Source organism: Mercenaria mercenaria, chromosome 18, assembly GCF_021730395.1.
Source record: "Mercenaria mercenaria strain notata chromosome 18, MADL_Memer_1, whole genome shotgun sequence".
Taxonomy (NCBI): Eukaryota; Metazoa; Mollusca; class Bivalvia; order Venerida; family Veneridae; genus Mercenaria; species Mercenaria mercenaria.
Genome location: NC_069378.1, coordinates 41,621,349 through 41,643,468, shown reverse-complemented (window position 1 = coordinate 41,643,468; position 22,120 = coordinate 41,621,349). Strand labels below are relative to the sequence as shown.

Genomic DNA, 22,120 nt, shown 5'->3' with positions numbered 1-22,120 from the left:
ACCGATTCGTTTTCTTGCGCGATCTACTGTTTCCTCGGGCGAATACGTTTTAAGATGTTTACAATCATGCTTCTTTAAGTAGTAGGAAAAATATAGGTAAGAATGCAGGTTAACGTGAAAGACATCCTCACGAATCTCTCTATCTCTTGTCAAGATATTATTCAATGCGTAATGAATGGCCCGAACCGTACAATGTTTGTCATTTTGCTCAGTTCGAATTTCCGTTATGAGGACGACATGCGGAAGACCACAATATATCAGTGAGACTATATCTCCCTTGTGTAGGTCTTTCAGACTAGCTATTGCATTTCTGTTGCATCTATAAGGCGATACTAAATCTTTGATAAATGGTTTATCACTTTTAAATTTGAAGAGGAGCACAAGTAGGAAAAACAGTTTAAGAACTTTTTTAAAAGAAACACATCCACTTTCCATGAAAGGTGTAAGACTAGAAGTACCACAAAACATTGCAAGCTTGTACCATAGCTCACAGCCGTTTACAATGACACATGACTTGCATATCTCATTCAAATAGTATTTCAATGCATAGTAAACATTAACGACCACGCAATAAAGAATATAGGTGTGAAGACGTATATTTCGATTAACATTATCTAAACCTGAAAACAAGTCTGGTAAAGTATTTCTCAGGTGGTGAACTAGTTCATATGGTTTTTTGAACAGCTTGATAAAATAGTTTGCTACCCTACTATCAGGACCGAGTATGTAATTAAGACATACACCAACACGTGGTACCAGTTCTGCAACTTGGAAACTGTTACCGATGTCCAAAACACCCCGATATAACGTTTTCCACCATTGCTTCATGTTATAGTCTTCATCTTTGCCAACAACACACCATGTAGCAAAGTGCTCACAGGTCAAAAGAGGAATTGGTCTGACACAGTTTAATCTTTTCATTCTCGTTTGGGCTGTACATATGTACAAGGTTAACTTCAATTTGTTGGCTTCCCTCATTTCTTCTTATTATGTCTACCACTATAGCATGATGCTTGTAAATCATTTCTTTTCTCTTCTCCTTTTCATCATATGCAAGGAATTTCTTCCCTGAACTGCTATATGTTGCCCACTTTGTAGCTGAGACACTTTTTCAACCCTTATCTGTTCCGCACAATGAACACAACTGCTAGAAATTTTACTGTCATCGTTAGATGTACTATCAATATGGTTAGTGTCCCTCTGCGTGACTTTAGTATTGGTATACCCTTTACTCTCTCTCGATAGTTTGGCTGCAATAAATAAATTGTTAACGTTTCATTATAAAAGATAACAGAAAGTTCAAATGTCAAAAGGCATGAAAAATCATTCTACATATTTCATTTTTTATACTTTTTTTTTGCTTACTCTGACGTCGATATGAACTCCTGAGAAAGATTAAATTTCGGTGATTGTACCCTTCCCTTGTAACTTGGCCTGTTTTGATTTTTAAATATTAAATAAAATGTTTAACAAATAATACAAGTAATTTATTTCTTATTGTTACTATAACTTGTACAGTATAAGATATGTAACATTTAAAATGGTTTATGAAATAACAGTGGTCGTAGAATTCATTTAACTGTGTATGTATACTTAAATATATTTTAGTTGCGCATGCTTTGTTGGTTTTTAGTTCAGATGTCTTTACATGAACTTGATCTCAGATTTGGGAAATAGATTTTAGTTTTGCATGATTGGTTGGCAAATAGAACACGGTTTTTAGTTCAGATGCGTTGTAATGTAACCACTTCGGCCTTCGTGATTAGATAATTACGCGTCTGAACTAAAGAAAAACGTGTTTTACTGAAGTGATTAGATTACTGTGCATCTGAACTAAAAGCGTGTTTTAACTGCTAACAAAGCACGCAAAACTAAAATCTATTTCCAAAATCTGAGATCAAGTTCATGTTAAGACATTGCATTATATGCAAGACCTTACGCAAATATCTAAATATCTAAAAAGACACATTTTCTCATTAAAATATTAAAACGTTTTGGAATATGATACTTATAAAACATTCGCAAAGTAATGTTTTAGAGAAAGGGGGTACAAGACATATCTAAATAGAAACTTAAAGAATCAGTGATGGTTCCTACTTTAGCATCAGCAGAATTTTCTACTGATACTAAACTAATTTCAAACAGGAAAATAAATTGGGTCGTGGTATTTTGTCTATTGTAAATATGTGAGTGAGACACGGTTTACATAATGTTAAAGCGGGAAATACTGGTATTTCCCAGGATGATGGGAAATACAGAGATTTTCGGGAAATACTGGTAACTCTCAGAAAATACTTGGTTAATAACATCAAGGTGCGAAGTCAGTGACAGTATACAATACACTCATTAGTTGGTAAGGATCACAGTTGGTAGGGATCCGTGACAATAATACACAATGCATACGGCACTGGTTAACGATATCACATGATACATACAATTTACAAGCACCTGTTTGTATGATTTCAGTAAATCATTACAAAATTCCACCGCCCTCTACATATATACTTCTTTCTTAACAAATCTGTTTTGCTGTACGTCGTATACCATTTGGCTTATATCACTTAAAATACAGAAAAAATCCGCATGTTATTTTAAGTGGCATGCGCCTATGAGAAAAAAATCAAAATAAAACACGATTTAGTCGATTGTTATTCATATATTAACCTTAAAATGTTTAAAACAATATGAAAGAAAATTTACTTTACCTGTTCATACGCAAGGTAAACTTTTTGAAGATGGTGGCCTCCACAAATAAGACGTGACTCTGACGAGGCCCTCGAATATTTAGATATATAAATTATCAGCAAGCTTATCGGTATTAACATGGGATTCTGCCTTATATGGAGATAATCGGTGTTTTCCAAAGATGACCTGATATACGAGATATGCGATAAAAATAGAACACATAGTATTCAAACATAGTACATAACATCATACGTGAAGAGCGATCTTTAAAGATACCTAATGCATAGCTTTTACTAAAATAGCTTGTCGTCGAGCTGAAGATTTGCCCTGGCAGTTAGGTAGCCCTGGCTCAAGAGATATATCAAGCTAATTCTGGAAATACAAACTGATCTTAGTTGACCATAGATTCTGCTGAAAGTAATAGAAATTTTCTGCATTGACTTATACCATGTTATACTACAGCAAACAGTAACAATGCTATATCATATAATTTATTTATATTGAAAGTAATTATTTCTTTTTGCCGTGGTCTAATCAGAAGAGCGTGTTTCAGCAGCGTTTATCATGCCGTATGTTAGGGTATATCGGGTTTAATAATTTGTACATTCATATTTAAATTATTGTATAATTTTTATCTCATTTTTTGCTAGCTTGCAGACAGACATCATGGCATTAGTTTTAAATGTTTTCTTCCTGTGTTATTTTCACATGTCATCTAATAAAATACAAGTTATCCTGAACGGATTAATTCAGTATTATGTATAAATTTAAAAAAAAGCTGAATGTTTTTTTTTTGAAATATCTCGAGTACACATTATAATTCTGATTAATAGCAGAACGATCTTGGGAAGTTTGTATAGACGTTGTTTTTTTAAGAAATTACTAAAAAAATGTTCTTGTACATACTAAATCAGAGAGGCAAGGGGAGAAAAACACATGAATTTTCATTTAAAGTTGAATGTATTGAAAATAATACTTCTTAGGCACTTTTTTTCTGGTAAACAGCAAGAAACTATTATTTATTTTCTTACACTTGGAAGAATTCTGAAATTTGTTAGCTATCGTCTATACCAAGAAGCACTGTATATCTAATTGTGGCGATTCATAGACCGCCCGCTTAGCTCAATAGGTAAGAGCATTGGTCTACGGATCTCGGAGTCGCGAGTTCGATCCTCGGGCGGGGCGTATGTTCTCCGTGACTATTTGATGAACGACATTGTGTCTGATATCATTAGTCCTCCACCTCTGATTCATGTGGGGAAGTTGGCAGTTACTTGCGGAGAACAGGTTTGTACTGGTTGAAAAACGGCGTTAAACCCAAAACAAACCAAACCAAACCAATCATAAGGACATATTTTAGAACATTTGGACTTTAATACTCTATGTGCACATAGATAACACTTTTGGCTATTTTTGAAATATTGGAAAAGCTATTTATACGGCTTACGCAATATAGCGATATCATAAAGTTGGTTTGTTTGTTTGTTTTGGGTTTATCGCCGTTTTTCAACCAGTACAAACCTGTTCTCCGCAAGTAACTGCCAACTTCAGTCATGTAACGGCGGGCAATTGACCTAACCAGTGTTCCTGGATTCTGTACCAGTAAAAACCTGTTCTCCGCAAGAAACAGCCATCTTCTCCACATCAATTACCAGAAGTGGATGACGAATGATGTCAGACACAATCTCTTTTAACAAATCGTCACGGAGAACATACGCCCCGCCCGGGGATCGAACTCGCGTCCCTGCGATTGGAGCGGACGTGGTTGTTCAGTGGTAACACTGTCTTGCTAAGAAACAAGGGGCCGTGAATTCAAGCCCGTGTTTCTCTAACTATATTTTACTACCATTTGGATAAGTGTTCCGTGAATTGAATTCTTTTCGGTATTTTGCACCAGCATCCTACTAAAATAACCAGCAGTCTTCTTAAGGAGTCGCCCATATGGGTTACCGATGGCGCCTACAGATAAGCTTTCTCTCACGCATGCGCGCGCACGCACGCACGCACGCACGCACGCATCTACATAACTATGCTGTAAAATAGAATAAATACTGATATTACCAACTATTGCCTGTTGCGATTATTGTGTAAACACTGACAGTTATCATGCGCGTGATATACAGTTGTCATATTTGTCCAACATTTCAATTAAACTGATAATATTGAAAAACAAGAGGTAACATTTTATCTTGGCCACCACTTTGAATTGATAGTTGGTATATTTTCGGACCCTTTGTGATTATGAGGTCCATTCTATATTTGTACGATAGAGTTGTACTTGAGCCGGTGTAAGGGGACGCAAAAGCTGTTGCATATTTGAGTCAAAAAAGAAAAGTTTAAACCCACAGGTCGTCCAACACGACAGAAATGAAAATGTTGCAAATTTGGTTTGATTGAGCCTGTTCATGCACGATAGTAGAAACATATAAAAATAAAATTTAGAGACATCCTCAGATGTGTACACGAAACCATCAGTCTCCTTAATCTCCTATCATTTTCTTCCTCGCGTTCTATGCTTCCGTGGGATGTCCTAATGGATTTAACTGACTGCCGCAACTAAAGTCTTGAAGTGCCATGTAGCAATAGTTGCAAAAACGTAACCGCAGTGTTGTTATATTTTCTGGTCTTTTTTGGATCATCAAGTTCATTCAATGAGTGTTTAATAGAGTTTAAATAAGCCGTTGTTTTGGGATGTGAGTGGTATTGCAAATTTCATATTCAATAACAGGCGCCAACAAACAGAGTCTACTTTTATTTCTACGCTTTCAAACTTTCTTCCAATAGCTTTTATTTATTTGTATCTAAGTATGGAGGACGTTGAATAAAGGTCCGGGGAAGTACTCACATATCCACATATATCATGAAAAAGATAAATTAACTTTTATATAATATAGATAATGAAATGTTAAGTTATTGTCAAAAGAAATGATTTTCTTTTTTAAAAGTATTAATGAAAATCTAGTCACCAAGGCAACGTCATGTTATTCGGCCCAATTCGATACATTTCTTAATCTATATTTTAAATAGAACTCGCCATTTACGTATTTTTCATGGTACGTTTTCCTTTAACAGATTTGTGATTACGTGGAATGATGACATCAAATTACAAATGCAAAAAGATTAGAATTGGCAGGTATATTAATGATCTGAAATTTGTGAGTGCATGGTCCTATCAAATACGTCCTAATTTAGCATATTTTAAACCGAAATACTTAGAAAAACAACATTTTTCTGTTCTTACATGTGTCTGTAGTCAAGTATATTTAAATATAACCAAATCACTGAAATTACAGAATAAGAAATGCTTTCTAATACTGTTTTGTAAATAGGAAACGCACAGACAGATGCTTCATAACACCAGGTTTGAGCAGCTAGAGTTCGAGTATTATAGCCCGAGTAGTCAGCCTAATGAATGTGATCGACACCTATACCTAACAATAACATCTTTGGGAGTAATGTTAGACAGAATTTAATAACCCTAAATAATGGTACGATATCACCATGTGACGCTTAGAAAACAACAATAAGACAAGTGTATAAGTCCGTAAGAACCGATCCGTCATTTGAAAACTTATGGGAACTTGGAAATATACAGAACGTTTGTTATTTGGTGACATTACAATAACGTCTTAATTGCGTTGAAGTAAAAACATGTAGTACATGGTTAGCCGTTTATGAAAAATGACTTTTACAGACAACTATATTTTGAAGAGCTCCATCTCAATCTTTCATATATCGAACAAAGGTTTAATGGAGGTGGCTATCAGGCATAAAGACATTTTGAGAATATTTTTTTGTAAAGTGTAAATCCATGTAAATTTTGATTATTGTACAAAGTGATGTTGATAGATAATTATAATTACTTCAGACACTGAATCAAAGTAAACATTTGACTCATAGCAGTGAGTTAGCAGTAACTACACATCACAAATGAATAAAAATGCACACATACTTTGCCGTGGCAATACCAACTGAATGGTATAAGTTGCATTATTTTTGTATTTTGTGTTTCTTGAATATATTTTAAGACTATTTGCCTTGAAGTGGTAGTGGGGAATCTAGAATTGCTGTTTATATATTTGTCTACTAGAATTTATCTGCACACCAAACTCATTCCAGCCAACACACCCCAACCAATACACTCTAACCTAACCGCAATCATTATTTTTACATGTGCAAGTTTCGTATAATTATCGATATCGTATCTTAATATGCCGTCATACTATGTCCCCTGCACACATTACTCACCCCTCACCCACCCAAACCCCACACACCCTCATATTCATACTGTCCCTGTTTTAGAATATTGTGCTTTTTTAATACGTTACCCCAGCACATTATCCGCCCCCTTCCCATTTTGAATTATTTTTTCATACTTTGCATGTTTTAAGATCTTTAGTATATACTGCATATGAAGGAAAAAAGGTAGGTCGAAGCAGTACTTTTCATTCTACCGGCCATTTTCTACCCTACTGTTCAGACAAAAGTGAAATTTGAAGAAAAAAAAAAACTGGTAAAATGGGGGTACATATCAGAACACAAAATGTCTTTACCAGTTTTTTAAAAATGTATTTCCAACAATTATTTTTGTATGTATAAAGAAATCAGCATGAATATTGTTATAATTTTCATATACTACTGGGATTTACTTTCAAAAGACAATATCAATACTCCACCCACTTTTTCCTTATGAAAACAGTACTTGTATCAGTGTAAAGATTGCATAATTTCATTGATTTTTGAAAAAAAAAATCCGTATTTATTCTGACTTAAAACATTACTTCAAAATAAGGAGTGGGTGGGGGTGGCGGGGTGCGGAATCGGGGGTCACTACACATATTAGAGAGATATTCAGTATTTCATCGTAAAAGTACCAACATTTTAAATATTGGGGTTGGATGGGAAATAAGCCACAAGTATAAATTTTTACACTAAAACACACACTAACACAATAGGAACACTGGTGCAAAACATAATTTTGAATAAAAAAAAAATAGTTTCAACCCTTTACACATCGACATTTCATCATAAAATCGAAAAGAAAATGAAAAATTACGTGAATTATATGACTTTGTTTACACTCTGGAATTATGTGCCCTTGATATAACACAACAGTTGTCTGTTGACAGTACGCTCGACTATTCAAAGAATTGATATTTAGTCAACACAGACGAGAATCATGATGGTACATAATTTTGTAAAACTACAAAACAGGGTTATCGAAGCTGCAAAATACTTACCAGCTCATAACAGTTAACAAGTGTGTTAAATTTCAATCCATTCCCATAAGTGGGTACTGAGATACCAGCTTACATACAACAAGAGGGCCAAATGGTCCTAGGTCGCTCACCTTAAAACAGCTTGATCAAATTTTATAAATATTCTGCTTAATATGCATAGGCAAGGTATTTCTTTGATTTGACCATGTGACCTGGTTCTTCGCCCATATTTAAACTCGATCTAGCTTTCTTCAAGACAAACATTCTGCTTAAATTTCATGAAGATGCACTTAAAATGTAGCCCCTATTGCATACACAAGGTTATTATTTGATTTGACCTGGTGACCTTGTTTTTGACCCAACATGACCAATATTTGAAATTTACCTAAATTTCATCAAAGCAAACATTTTCATCAAATTTCATGAGCATCCTTCCTAAAATGTAGCCCCTATTGCATTCATAAAGTTTTTTTTAATTTTACTGGGTGTTCTAGTTCTTAAATCCAGATGATCCATTTTTGAACTCGGCCTAGGTTTCATCAAGACAAATATTCTAATCAAATTTCATTAAAATCCAGTGAAAAAATAAGCTTTTATTGCTAACACAAGGATATTCTTTGATTTGACCGGGTGACCTAGTTTTTGATCCAACGTGACCCATATTTAAATTGACATAGATTTCATCAAAGCAAACATTTTGGTCAAATTTCATGAGCATCCTCCCTAAAATGTAGCCCCTATTGCATTCAAAATGTTTTCCTTTGATTGTACTTGGATGACCTAGTTTTTGACCCCAGTTAATCCCTATTTAAACTCGACCTAGACTTCATCAAGACAAACTTTGTGATCAAATATCATGAATATCCGGTGTCAAATGCAGTCAATATTGTATACACAAGGTGTTTCTTTAATTTGACCGGGCGGCATAGTTCTTGACCACAGATAACCCATATTTGAACATGATTTAGATTTCATTATGGCAACCATTCTGACTAAATTTTATGAATATCCAGTTTGAAATACATATGCACCTATTGCGTACGCAAGATTTTTTCTTTAATTTGGTCGGGTGACCTAGTTTTTGACCAAATGACCCATATTTGAACTTGACCCAGACAAATATTGTGATCTAATTTCATGCAGATCCGGTGTAAAATGCAGTCTCTATTGCATACACAAGGTTTTTCTTTGATTCGACCTAGTTTTTGACCCAATTATTCGCCGTACGTTGCTTAAATCTTGGAAAGAGATCCGCATGAAACACTTGCGCCCTCTTGAATAAATATTGCTGGATGTTACTTAGCAGTAACATTTTCGTCGCATATTAAGAGATGAATATCAACTTATTTCTCTAGTCTGATAAAAGCAAGCAAAGCGCAGCATTTAACAAAGTCACTGTTAAAGAAAATACGTTACCTTTGTAACCTACATGAATTATTATTAATACTTAAAAACGATAGTTCAAGCAGAAATCGAGAAGCGATGAGACGGTTTGTAACCTGAGAATATATCAACATTTTGTTGATAAAATGTTTGAAATCTCCTTTACCTGTAAAAAAATCTTTATAGTTTTGTGCAAGTTTAACAGTTAAATACTCCTAATCTGACAGAATTATTAATCTTGCGTGCCATCATGAAAAGTACTAATGATATCCTAGAAAACTGAAAATCACCTCTCCGAGTTGAAACGGTACGCTGGTAATATTAACATATCATTTAATTCTAATGAAATCAACTGAGCACAGCTCCAAAGTATAGATATCATATTACTAAGTCTGTTTGTGTTTTTCACGCTTCAAGCTATCCTTTTTTGTTTTTAAAAAGAGTTTGTAAAATATTTATTAATTCTGTGAAGTTCAGTTGTTTAGGGCTACTTTCTGAGATTGCTTAACTACTTTCATCTTAACTGATAATTGCTTGCTGTACTAAAACGGATATTAAAGGCAAGACAATTTCTTCAACTAACGCAATAATGTAATGAATTTTTAAACACATGCCCGCTAAGGGAGGGTGGGGGTGGGGAGTGTGATTATTGTTCCATATATGTAAAACCTATATGAAAAACATAGTATGTAGTAAAATTTTAGAAATTGTCTTGTCAAACTGCTGCATCTCCCCCTCTCCCTATACCAATCCCTTGTAACTATTTGACAAATGTTGCTTTGATAACCCTTTATTCGTGTTGATCAATTTATTATTTTTCGTTAAAGAACAGTGCCACTGGTCGCCAGAGGGAGCTGTTACTTTTCCGTTAAAATATATAATTGGAACTTAAAAATATATTCTTATTACAAACATATAGAGCTAATTAAAAAAAAAAAAAAAAACAAAAAAACTTCACACAGACACTCATGACCTTTACCTATTCTTTTTATTCAAATTTACCTTATTCGTCAAAAATGATTGCCAGTAGTCGTTGTCACATTTTTGTGATTTTGTATAAATAGTTGACGCTTAAACATGTTTAAAAGGTCTTCTTGTCTGCAAATACTGTTCTGGTATGATCTTAAAAATAATTATTTCTTGGATGATGCTTGACCAAGATTAATCAAGATCTTTCGATATGTAAAAGAATGGCAGCTGAAATTACCTTCAAACAACATCTGTTCCTAAATCACTGGCACGAATCCGAAATAATTTTACACAAATAATTTCTAAGCGCACTTCTAGCTAGATAGTTTAAATTGTCGAACATGGCAACCAACGGACATGGTCACTTTCGCCCATAGAACTACAGTTGGATCTTAATAATCTTCTAGTCAGAAGCTGCCGTCCCTATATCTAAATAATTCCATACAAAATTCCTTTTGTTTTCTAATATTTTAATATTTTCGATATGTGAAAAAGTATTGCCGCTATGCATATAGTTGGAATTAAGCAAATATTATTGTCTGCTGATTGCAACAACAATATTCTTTGTGAATGTTAAAGTAGGTATGATTTCTCAAAAATATGGCCGCAAAAGCTAAAATTGATAACTGAATCACAACATTTCAGAAAATCAATAATAGTGCGTTTGCGACCAGCATGGATCCTGACCAGCCTTCGCATCCGCGCAGTTTGGTTAGGACCCTTGCTGTTCGCTTTCAAAGCCTATTGCATTTAGAGAAACCGATAGCGAACAGCATAGATCTTGACCTGACTGCGCGGAAGCACTATGTTGGTTTTCTCTTGGAGCGGCTCAATACTTTTCATCACCTTATTTATCTAAACCATTGTTGGGATTACTAAATATTTTCACTGAAATGTTTCTTAGATGACCATCTTCTCACAATGATTATCTGTTAGTAAAATTTTAAATTGTCGTAAAACATGGCTGCTGGACGCCGAGGCTTGCTTTCCCTATATACATGTAGCTTTCTGGGTTTTGCAAATATTCTCTTTAGAATCTTCAGTGCAGTTTTCAAAGTAATTTGCCAGAATGTTTTCCAGATGACTTTCTACAGAAAGCATTAAATATCTGAGTTTTGAATCTCTTGCGAGTGATCTACGGCCATAATGATAATGAAGCGATGAGAGTCAGGCTGACGACTACTATGTAATCTATCATAAATATTTAGTACACAAGATGGTCTAAAGCACAAGACAATTGCAAAACATTGGTTTTATCTATTCTTATACGGTTACAGCAAAGCTAAATGTAGAACAGAGCAAAGCAATGTATTGCTCCTTCGTGTATTGATGTGTTTGTATAACTTTAACATTTTCTTTAAGTATAAGTTTGAAAATTATCACAAAAGAACTTGTCACTCTCTTTCTTTAATATATAGGCAATAAGATGAGAAACAATGTTTTCTTTTTAAAACCAATACAAGTACGGTAGATACTAAAGCTGTCAGTACTATTTTATTAGTATTGTTTACAATGCATATACAATTTGTCCATTTTACATCATATTTCTATTCAGTCAATCACGCTATTGATATCTGTTTTTATTTTAATTTATAAATACATACTATCTAACGATCATACAATTGTATAAGCGAAAGAATGCGTCATTCTCTACCTTTTACGACAGTCATACATACGGCGCGGATAGCTACGTTTAGCTACGTATCGATCCGTACCTGAGCCGTACGGACTGGTACGGATTGATACGGGTTACTACTTTAAGGTACGGCTCAGGTACGGATCGATTCGAGTTACTACGTTTCTTTCCGTGGATAGACGTAGCTATCCGCGCCGTATGTGTGACTGGGGTATTTGATGGATAAGCCATAGATTTCTTTTTAAAACATGTACGGCAAATACTAAACATTGAAACGTTAATGAGTATAGTAGTAGACAGTGCATATAAAAATTATGCGTGTATATATATCAAATATACAAACGAAAATGATGCAGAACAAAATTGAAGCGTCATGAATTCCTGGTCCTTTACATCACATATTTATTCAGTCACACATACATTTTTGACATAGGTTTTGCAATTTTATCAATGCATACTATCTAACAATCATACAATTTTATTACTTTTAGTTTTATGTAACCAAACAAGCACTTTAAATTTCGTAACATTAACATACACCTAAAGACATGTCTCGCTAGCAATGCTCAGTACGAATCATATTTCCCTTTGTGAAAACCAATATCTTAATTCAGTTATACAATGTAAACTGTTCAGTTATTTCACCAGTTGACGGTTGTGCAATAACCATCATGGTACAAACAGTACAATGCACATGTTTACCAAAGCTTTATTTCAACCTTACGTATCCTAACATATTTGCTGCATTCATTCCAAACATTATTTAAGGAATTCTAAGTCTTAGAACGTAATTCATTTTTGGATAAACATTGTTCCAGCTACAGCCTCCTGCGTATTATTGGACGCCAACAGATCACACATACGCGTATCTTCATGATATCTTGCATCCTCACATCCGTCTGTTTTGTGACATATATAAGCGCAGTGTTGGGTCGATGCCGTCCTTGTCGAAGCTTGTATGAATGTCTCTGTACCCATCAAGGAATTTTCTATTATAAAGACTGAAAAAAGATAATTAGTAAAATTAACAAAATAAATTGCAAACCTTACTAATTAATTAACAATTAATATTGCAGTTTATGAAAGTTACACTTACACTTAGCAGCATTGAATGCAAACACCTGAACCTCGCAAAGTGTCAGGTAGTCAACTACAGACAGAATTCTTGTTATCCGAACCCACTGTCCAATGACGGATTCTGCTAGCTGGAACGTATAATCTGAACCAACAACTCCTTTGTGATAACCATATCGTTGATAATTGCTTTTCGTCAGGCCGACATATAGCTCTACATCTCTCAACCTATCCGCTGGAATTCAGAAAGCATATATCAATCAAAAGCACAATAATAAGTATTATCATAATATCGCATTTGAAAGTTTGACAAGACAATGTAATGCCGGAGTTATTATACACAAATCTTTGCTGAAAATGTTTAATATTCTAACAGAACTTTAAATATCATAATGAGAAGTTATAAGAAAAAAATACATTCATTATCTTGAGATTGTCTTAAGGTATCCAATCCACATATTAGCAAGTTCTATATACAAAGCTATCAAAATATATCAAATATTGATGCCTGGTTAGCTCATAAAATTTTGGTATCATTTAAAAGCATATTGTCTACTAATAAAGAAAATATAAATTACATGACAAAAATATACTAAAGAAGTTTTATCTTTTACATTAAAGTGTTCTATGATACTTCATCAGAAATCAAGTTATTACAGTGTAAGGGGCCTCCTTAGCCAAGTGGTCAAGGTCGCTTACTTCTAATCACTTACCCCTCACCGATATGGGTTCGAGTCTCACTAGGGGCACTGAATTCTTCATGTGAAGAAGCCATCCAGCTAGCTTACAGAAGGTCGGTGGTCCTTCCAAGGTGCCCGCTCATGATGAAATGATGCACGAAGGAGCATATCAAAGCTGGGAAGTCGCCATATGGCCTATAATTGTGTCGGTGCAACGTTAAACCAAACAAAGCGAAGTATTACAGTATAAAAATACACCATTTCGAAGTCACAAAACATGACCCTAGTGATTCGTACATATCATGTATGGTCATATTATTCACTGATTCTTGTTCAGGAGACAAAACTCTTTCAAATGATACCCAAAAAATATGGGGTCACCAGGCATCAAAATGATACCTATTTGTGGATCGGATACTTTAATGTCTTTTTAATAAAAAATATTGTTCAAGAATGGTATCGTGTCCATTGTTTTCTAAACATTGTCGTAGTTTTATTGAAAACTTTGATGTTTTTTTTTTAATTTGTTAATCCAATTGAGTATTTTACAATTGCAAAACGAGTGGTAAAATGAAAAAGTAAATATAAAAAATATAAAGACGTTTTGATATTGAACAGAACTGTTTTTTTCTTTGACTTTAAAAACGAAGTCAAATAATATTAACGACCGAAAACACGCAAGTTCTTAGACACAACGTTGTTATTTTATTTTTAATGCATTTGTATTTGAGTTTACTTGATGTTTCGCTTATGGCAGTGCTAGGTGTTTGAGGAGTGTTTTACTTTCGTTTACACTCTTGCACAGATTAGCAAACATGTGCAAAATAATACAAATGGAAGAAAATTACATATCCAATCCTGGCGGTTGAAGATGGTCACGTGGTCAATGAAATATTTTCTACCCAAATCAACCTCCCAGTAGGCATTTGCAGTGTTATGTGTGTGAGTGCATGAACCACTGTAAAGGGAGTATGACAAGCCCCCATCCACAGCTCTGCTGGCATCGAAACCCTCGAAAATGTTGGTCTGGTAAGATTTCTGTTGAAGTGCAACATTCTCTAATACAAAAATATATAGATGGTTAAAATGACGATAAAACAAAAAAAAAAAAAAAAAAAAAATACTCTAGAGTCACAGTAATAAGTCAACATTATTACTGATTTATATTCGATATGAAATTGAATAAAATATATTGCAAATACATTCAATGAAACATAATGTTACCTAATACAGTTAACTCAACTGCTCCAAAACTAAATGTTTGTATTATAACAAACAAAGCCTTTGAAAAGAGCATTATGTCCACAATATGCACTATGAGTAGCAGATTTGAGAAAATTCACAATATCACACGTTATCATCAAAGTGAAGAAATGGTGAATAACGTCAAAAATACAATGAACGCTTGATCACCTTATTGTAACACTCGATTCCAGACTAATTAGAAGACAATCCTTCCGTTACCTTATGAATATTTACTGTTAATCTACATGAAAGCAAATCAATCACCCAAAGTTGAAAAAAAAGTTTGTGCAATTAAACATTAATATAGGCATGCGCTTGGGAATCGCTTGATCAGTAAGATCTAATTGTCAACATTTTTTTCCCAGAAGAAATAATAATGGTTGCAAGATCGTAAATTTATCCCACATCATATGGATTTTCAAGACACTATATCCGATTCCTCACATACTTTAGAGCAATACTTCATAGGTCAAATAACAATTAAGAGACATTCGCAGATGTATTAATAGGCGGTGTACATTTTATTTGTTTAGAATCTTTCAATATTCAATAATACACAGAATTCAAATCTATGAAAAGTGGCATATGGTCCCTAGTTAATATAATGTGTGCCTTGAACGAGAAAGCAATAGTCAGAAAAATATCAGTGAAAGGATCTGAGGTGATGGAGCCTGCATATCACAGAAACAACCAAAAGATAAAATTATAATGCAGGAATGCAGTTACCATATCAAGGCGATGATTACACATTACCAAAAGCTATTTAATGGGGAGTAATGGAACCACCTTGCCAAAATGTTGAAGCTGAATATATAACTTTGCACTAGCACAACATAAATGTCATGCTGAACGATATGAAAAGATTAAAGCATAACAGCTCTGGCTAAATGTACGGGGAGACTTTTTACGCCCCCATCCCACACACAACAAAGCTGCTGTGGTAATGAATTAGTAAAAGTCATATCACTACCCAGTTTAATCTCTTTGACGTTCACGTAACGAAACAATTGGTGTTGGATCGCGTCACGTTACATCGTATTAGCAAAATGTTTAGAAAATGAAATGTACACGCAATGCACAAAGACGTCATACGGTTTTCATGATGTTCCAAGCGGCACGTCTCTAAATGCCTTAAAAGACTTACATAAAAGCATTGTACGTCTAAAAATAGTGGAGTCTTTCTTCTTTTTTCTTATTTGAAAGGTAAAATAGTGATCTTTATGAATATTTTGTGATCTTATTGTCAGTTAAATACAATTTTTGTCATAAAACGACCCTAGTACTTTCTCGTTAGATAAATGATATGATATCTTTGCTAAAAGCTACTATAAAAGTTCGGAGTAAGATTTATACTTTCCGCAAAACATGCAAATGTCGTCAAATACACATCACAATAGTTATACTGATCACTGCGCATAACTCTAATGAATTAAAACATTTTAATGGTGTGTATAATCATGTCAAATTATTCAACCTATTGTTTAATCCATAAAATAACCTCTCCCATTAAGATCATTCACCTGTTAGTAAGGAATTTCTATTGGAGTTACAAGATATTTTACGTAAAAATGTAATATCATTTCGTAAAAACATATTATTTAGTAAAAACGTAATATTATTTCGTTAAAACGTAAACATATCCGGTGGAAATATTTCACATTGGGCGACAAAACTGCGGTGTGGAAGTTAGAGGTCAAGCTTAAGAGGAGGTAAATATATTCGATCATTTTGAAATATTTTATTTGTTTAGAATCTTTCAATATTCAAAACTGCGACAGTCAAGACCATTTCTTAGGGCGGTCAAAGTCAGCTGTGCCATGATTATGAGACTTGGTATGGATATTAACCAAATATACGTTATTCATTGTTGTCTTGAGACAATCTGCACTTTTGTCCGAAGTACATAATACATGTACGTGGTCGCATTCATGTACATTTACGCCGAAAAGGTCAAGTAGAGATTTCAGCTTACTTCGACGCGTACTGCTGACCGCGCACTGCCGACCTACTATAGGCGTTTTATCAAACTGTATACAAGAATGTTATGCATAACTGAATAGTGGCATATTTAGCATCCAGTTCTAATGCCGTAATACTGTTTCTATTTAAAACGCTATCATTTTTTTTGTCGCAATGCTAGTGAGCTAATATTTCACGTCTCTTAAAATCATATATCATTTACTTTTAAATATCTCTTGCATATCTCAAGCAAGGGTCTCTTAAAATTAGCTCGAAAGTAAAAAAGCGCGAGTCATAAAAATACCACGTACTTTGAACTGATAATGTTCTATCCAAATTATACAAATATTTACTCATCAAAGTACGTTAATATCTCCATTTGCAGATCTTGCAATTTCTTTTCGTGCTGCAGTGTCTCGGATTTTGTTTCCATTTGAATAATTTGCATCATGCATTTACATATCTTATTTACCTGACTATACGTACCGGTTTTGAAGTTAAAATGTTGTCAATATTGAACGTCTACGTAGCGTCACAAATAGCGGTATATAGTCAACTAAACATCGCTTTAAAGTACCTGGATAACTCTCCCTGGACCTAAATTCGCAGTTGTAAGTAAGTAAAGGTACCACACGCGGTGCGTTACAATATAATGGAGGAGAACTCATGTAACCGTGTCATCATGTTTGCTGGAGTAATTACCCATTTTATACCCATATATCAATTATGCTTTTAACACTTTTGTGGCCTATTTACAGTCTATAAATAGCATAGAACTTATTATTTAAGTCTGTAAATAGCCTTAAACAACCCAATTAACCATAGATACCGACACTTCTGAGACAACAAATCGCATATTCGCATCTGAAAAGATCAGTAGTTATTTCCTATATTAAGCAGTTAATTTTTAATGTCGATGACCAAATAATGAATTGGATCTCTATTATACACATTCAATTTTATACGTCTTTCACTTCTTAGTTTAAATTTTGTAGTTTATGCTCATTTCGTTCTATCGTTTTCGGATGGGCGGATCTGCCCCATTGCAGCAAATACTTTAATTCAAGACGGGTGGCTCAACTACTGATAATCAGATATCATCTTCCTTAAACACGGAAAGCCACGACATAAATAAAAAGCGCCATCCAGTCACACCTTTTTATACGATCATTTACACATACACGCACAGCCTGTTACGGTCAGAACCTTCATTCGTAGATACATATATTCATACATATATGATACTTTTGCCTCTGCTCCTTCGTATCTCTGTAAACATACACCCACATCCTGGACCCAACAGTACAATTTCATCCGACAGTCTTTTTGTTATTCATCTAATATTCAAAGTCTCTATCCTAAAATTGACATTATCGAAATAGAAGCACAGCCTTATGATATAGTTATCTTCACAGAATTCTGGCTATCTCCTGCAATATCAAAATGACGATCTTCTAAATACTTATTTTCAAACACTGTTTTGCGGTATTCGTAATGCTCGCACAGGTGGGGAGGCGTCACTACCTATATTCGAGATGGCCTTCTCGTCAAACATCGTGGCGATCTTTCAGTTTCTGGATTATAGGCACTCTGGCTTGAAATAAATTTCAGACATCGTGTCATCTTTGTAGGAGGTATCTATTGATTCAAATAATCAACAATGGCTTCTTCTGGAACAGTCTATAGACCAAGCTTTTAACCAATCTTGTGATAATATCCTAGTTACTGGTGATTATAACATCAATATCCTAAACACTAAGGTAAACAGGATATCAAATATCATTTTCACATACCACATCGAACAACTAATATCATCACCAACCAAGTTTACAGAAAACTCATCCTCCTTATCGATCTCATTTTTGTTAAAAATAAAAATGAAGTGCTATCAAGTTTTGTTGCCGATCCAGTCATTCCTGACATGACTCGATTCCAATGCCTTATTGTTGCTGTCTTTAAACTAGACAAGCCCACACACATTACATTCAAAAGAAAAAGTATAGTTGTATGACAAAGCTAACTATGATCAATACAATACAGTACTGCACAATGCTAACTGGGACACCATAATAGAAAACACTGACCATAACAAAGTCACTGAATACATCACACACACAATTTTAACTGCAAACTGAACAACAATCAATTCCAACTAAAACAGTCACAATAAGACTTTCCTTGGCTAAATAATACAATAAAAAAGGCTATTAGGAAACATGTTACATAAAACAGAAAAGCGACTAAACACTTAACAAGCTTGGACAAACTTTAAAACAATACGCAACGAAGTAAAAAACAAATAAGAATAGCAAAACAAAAACTACCAATACAAACTCATTGAACAAGTAAACTCAAACACAATATTGGCGAAACTCTTGTTCAAAACTGCTAAGAAACTAACAAACAAACAACAGCTTAGACAATTCTAACACTACAAGACCAAAATACACAAACATCAACAGACCAAATAAAGAACATTTTAACCGTTTCATTTGCTCAAAAACCACCGTAGGTGACAAAAACGAATCTTTGACACCATCCCCATCCTCTACTACTACTACAATTACCCTATCAAATATTTATATAACACCAACAGACGTTTCTAATGCTATATCCCTCATTGATCCTAATCTGAATAGTGTGGTCCTGATCTCATTAGCCCCAAAAACAAAGTAAAGCGGAACTTTGTGAACCTCTTTCACAGTTCTTCAACAAGTTATTGATGAATGCCTTCTTCCCTTCATCCTGGAAACTAGCAAATGTTACACTAGTTTTTAAAATATCAGATCCCTCTTAACGTTCGAACTATCGACCAATGCCCCTTCTTAGCTGCATAGGCAAAACTTATAACCTTTGTAACCTGCAACAAAATTTCCCAAAGACCTGACTGCAAGCTACTTATATAGAATGGTCGAATCGTTCAGAATGTATATATTAGAAATTGCTGTTGTGCAAAAATGTTTAATGGGTGTCCCTAATTCTCTAGATCATTTCGCTATTTTAAACATGGCCGGCTGTAACAGAACTTTTAAAAATCACCTTTTTAGGAACTGATAAGTTGATTTCAATTTAATTGTACGGAAAGTCCCTAAAATATATCCGAAGTCAGATTCGGGTTCGGCATGCATCGGATTAATTCGCAAATGTATACTACCCACATTTAAGCTGTCCGTTTGGAAGATATTCCATAGTAATGACCTGTCAGACAAAAAATCTCTTAGAAGATACATGACCCCTACTTTTCTTGGTATTTTTTGTGGATTATATGTCATTGTGGAACATCTCAACTACCATGCATTCTTTTTGATACAAATTGGCGGGCTAAAGATATATTGATAAAACAGTAGAGTGGTTAAAAGCGGACTAAATTAGCAATTTGTCCACCATGTTTATGACGTAGGTTGTTTGATCTATTTGTAGCTTTCGTTGTCCTTTGAAATAAAATCTTTTCACACATGAAAAGCTAAGTTTATCAATGAAAAGATTTAGGCAAATATTAAAACCTATTATATTTAACAGAGATGGGTAATTTGATTTTACTCTTTAACGACATGATAGGGAGTCGTTGCTTTTGTATAGTAAAACATGAAATTTGATATAAAATTTTAGCGATACACTCTTTGATATTGCAATTTTATATTCCTAACCCAATAAATGATTTACATAATGCAATCAAATTGCTGACTTGAACACTGAATGGTTTTTTGTTTTTTTTTTACTAAAAACAGTTTAGAACGGCGATTCTAATGCATTTGATATCTACCAAATGTGTTAGTTTTTTTCTATTTTGAAATACTAGTGTCTATCGTAGCATGTGTGAATGAGATTAAATCATGCGTACATGGTGACGGTATATAAGTTCTGTTATATGTTCCAGTGTTTATAAGTATTTCAGTGTTAATTGTACATGTACTTGCTTTTTTTTTCAGAAAGCCTTATGTGAAATTAAATGTACAAGGTATTTTATATATTTCTAAGGGTGTTGCCGTTTTTAAACAGATTATAATTCATGTCATTAAAATATTCATAATAACACCCAAGATCTCCATTTAGACTCCTTTGAAGAACACGAATTAGACCTCTATATAGCCATGCGAATGTTAGTCGACCGGGCGGACATGTGACAGATTTTTTTTTAAAAAGTAAGGAGTTCTGCCGATCAACATGACTTCCAAATTAAAACGTCGATCAAAGTATCGGGCGGTCAGTCATATAGATACAGAATAAAAGATATATAGCGTTGCTATTATCTATTGGGAAGCGGGTGATCGAACCTGCAAAGCCCGTTACCGCAGTCCAGTTTTAAACAACACAGTCTTTCACAGGGAACCCTAGATCCTGTCTTGATGTTTTCGCATTTCATTTAGCCTGATGAACGTTGAACTTGACTATGTAATATGGAAATCTATTTCAAAACAGTGAAGTAAAAAGTATTTGTACTCGTTTCTACTCGTAGTCGAAGCTATGAGGATGAAAGTCGAACGACCGATGGTGAAAGTCAAAACCACTATAATGAACACGAAACAACGATGGTGAAAATGCGTTTCGTGTTTCATCATCGTAATTTCTTAGTTTCGACTTTCACCATCGTAGTTCGTGTTTTTGCCATCATGAATTCGACTTCCACAATCGCGGTTTCGACTTTCGATGTATGCAGTTCAGGAATAAATTTCTCGATGGAACAAACGAACACCGTAAGTTCAACTGCTGACTCGTCTCAGTATTTTGTTAAAACTGTTCTTTTTGTATTTATCCTAAATTTGTTCATACCTTCATTTACACGCATCTTCTTTGTAGCACGTATGTACTTAAATAATAAACATTAAGCCTTTATTATAACACAAACATAAAGTATAGATATTCCAAAGTCATCCTCGCACAGCAAAGTATACAACAAACTATTGTATTGTGTTTGTAGTTTTTAAAAAATAAAAAAAGAACGAAGAAAACGTTTCTTATAAATTTGTACATGCAATTCTGTTGTTAAACATTGCTGTCGATGTGCCGCTCCAAGGAATTGTTTACTGTGTATATATCTTAAATCTAGTATCTTAACATTGTCCTGAAAAAAGACATGTATGTAAATCTCATGAGACTGGAATAATACCGTTTTATTGGAGAAAAAATAGTGTAAGCTCTTTTCAAAGAGTCTAGAACCGCTGATACAAGAGACCCTCTTCAATATCGAGCCATTAGATACTATGCATAAACTGTATGCAGGTGTTTGTATTAACAGATTGTCACGCTGGTCGGCGTTAAAATTAATACTT

At 34.2% G+C, this 22,120-nt stretch overlaps 1 protein-coding gene across 1 annotated transcript; it reads right to left on the bottom strand.

Annotated features, from left to right (window-relative positions):
* Nucleotides 1-1,020: 1,020 nt before the first annotated feature.
* LOC128550553 (fucolectin-like) lies at nucleotides 1,021-17,556 on the bottom strand. The gene is made up of 4 exons (XM_053529795.1): nucleotides 17,553-17,556; nucleotides 14,549-14,704; nucleotides 12,989-13,201; nucleotides 1,021-1,250 (listed from the first exon to the last, which is right to left on the bottom strand). The coding sequence occupies exons 1-4, from the start codon at nucleotides 17,554-17,556 to the stop codon at nucleotides 1,021-1,023; spliced, it is 603 nt and encodes a 200-aa protein (XP_053385770.1).
* Between the last annotated feature and the right edge of the window lie 4,564 nt (nucleotides 17,557-22,120).

What these genes read in the sequence shown, in the direction of transcription:
- LOC128550553 (XM_053529795.1), bottom strand. An exon ending in CTACTGGGAGGTTGATTTGG is followed by an intron (nt 13,202 to 14,548) that starts GTAGAAAATATT and finishes TCTGAATTCCAG; the next exon opens with CGGATAGGTTGAGAGATGTA. An exon ending in TGCATTCAATGCTGCTAAGT is followed by an intron (nt 1,251 to 12,988) that starts GTAAGTGTAACT and finishes TATTTATTGCAG; the next exon opens with CCAAACTATCGAGAGAGAGT.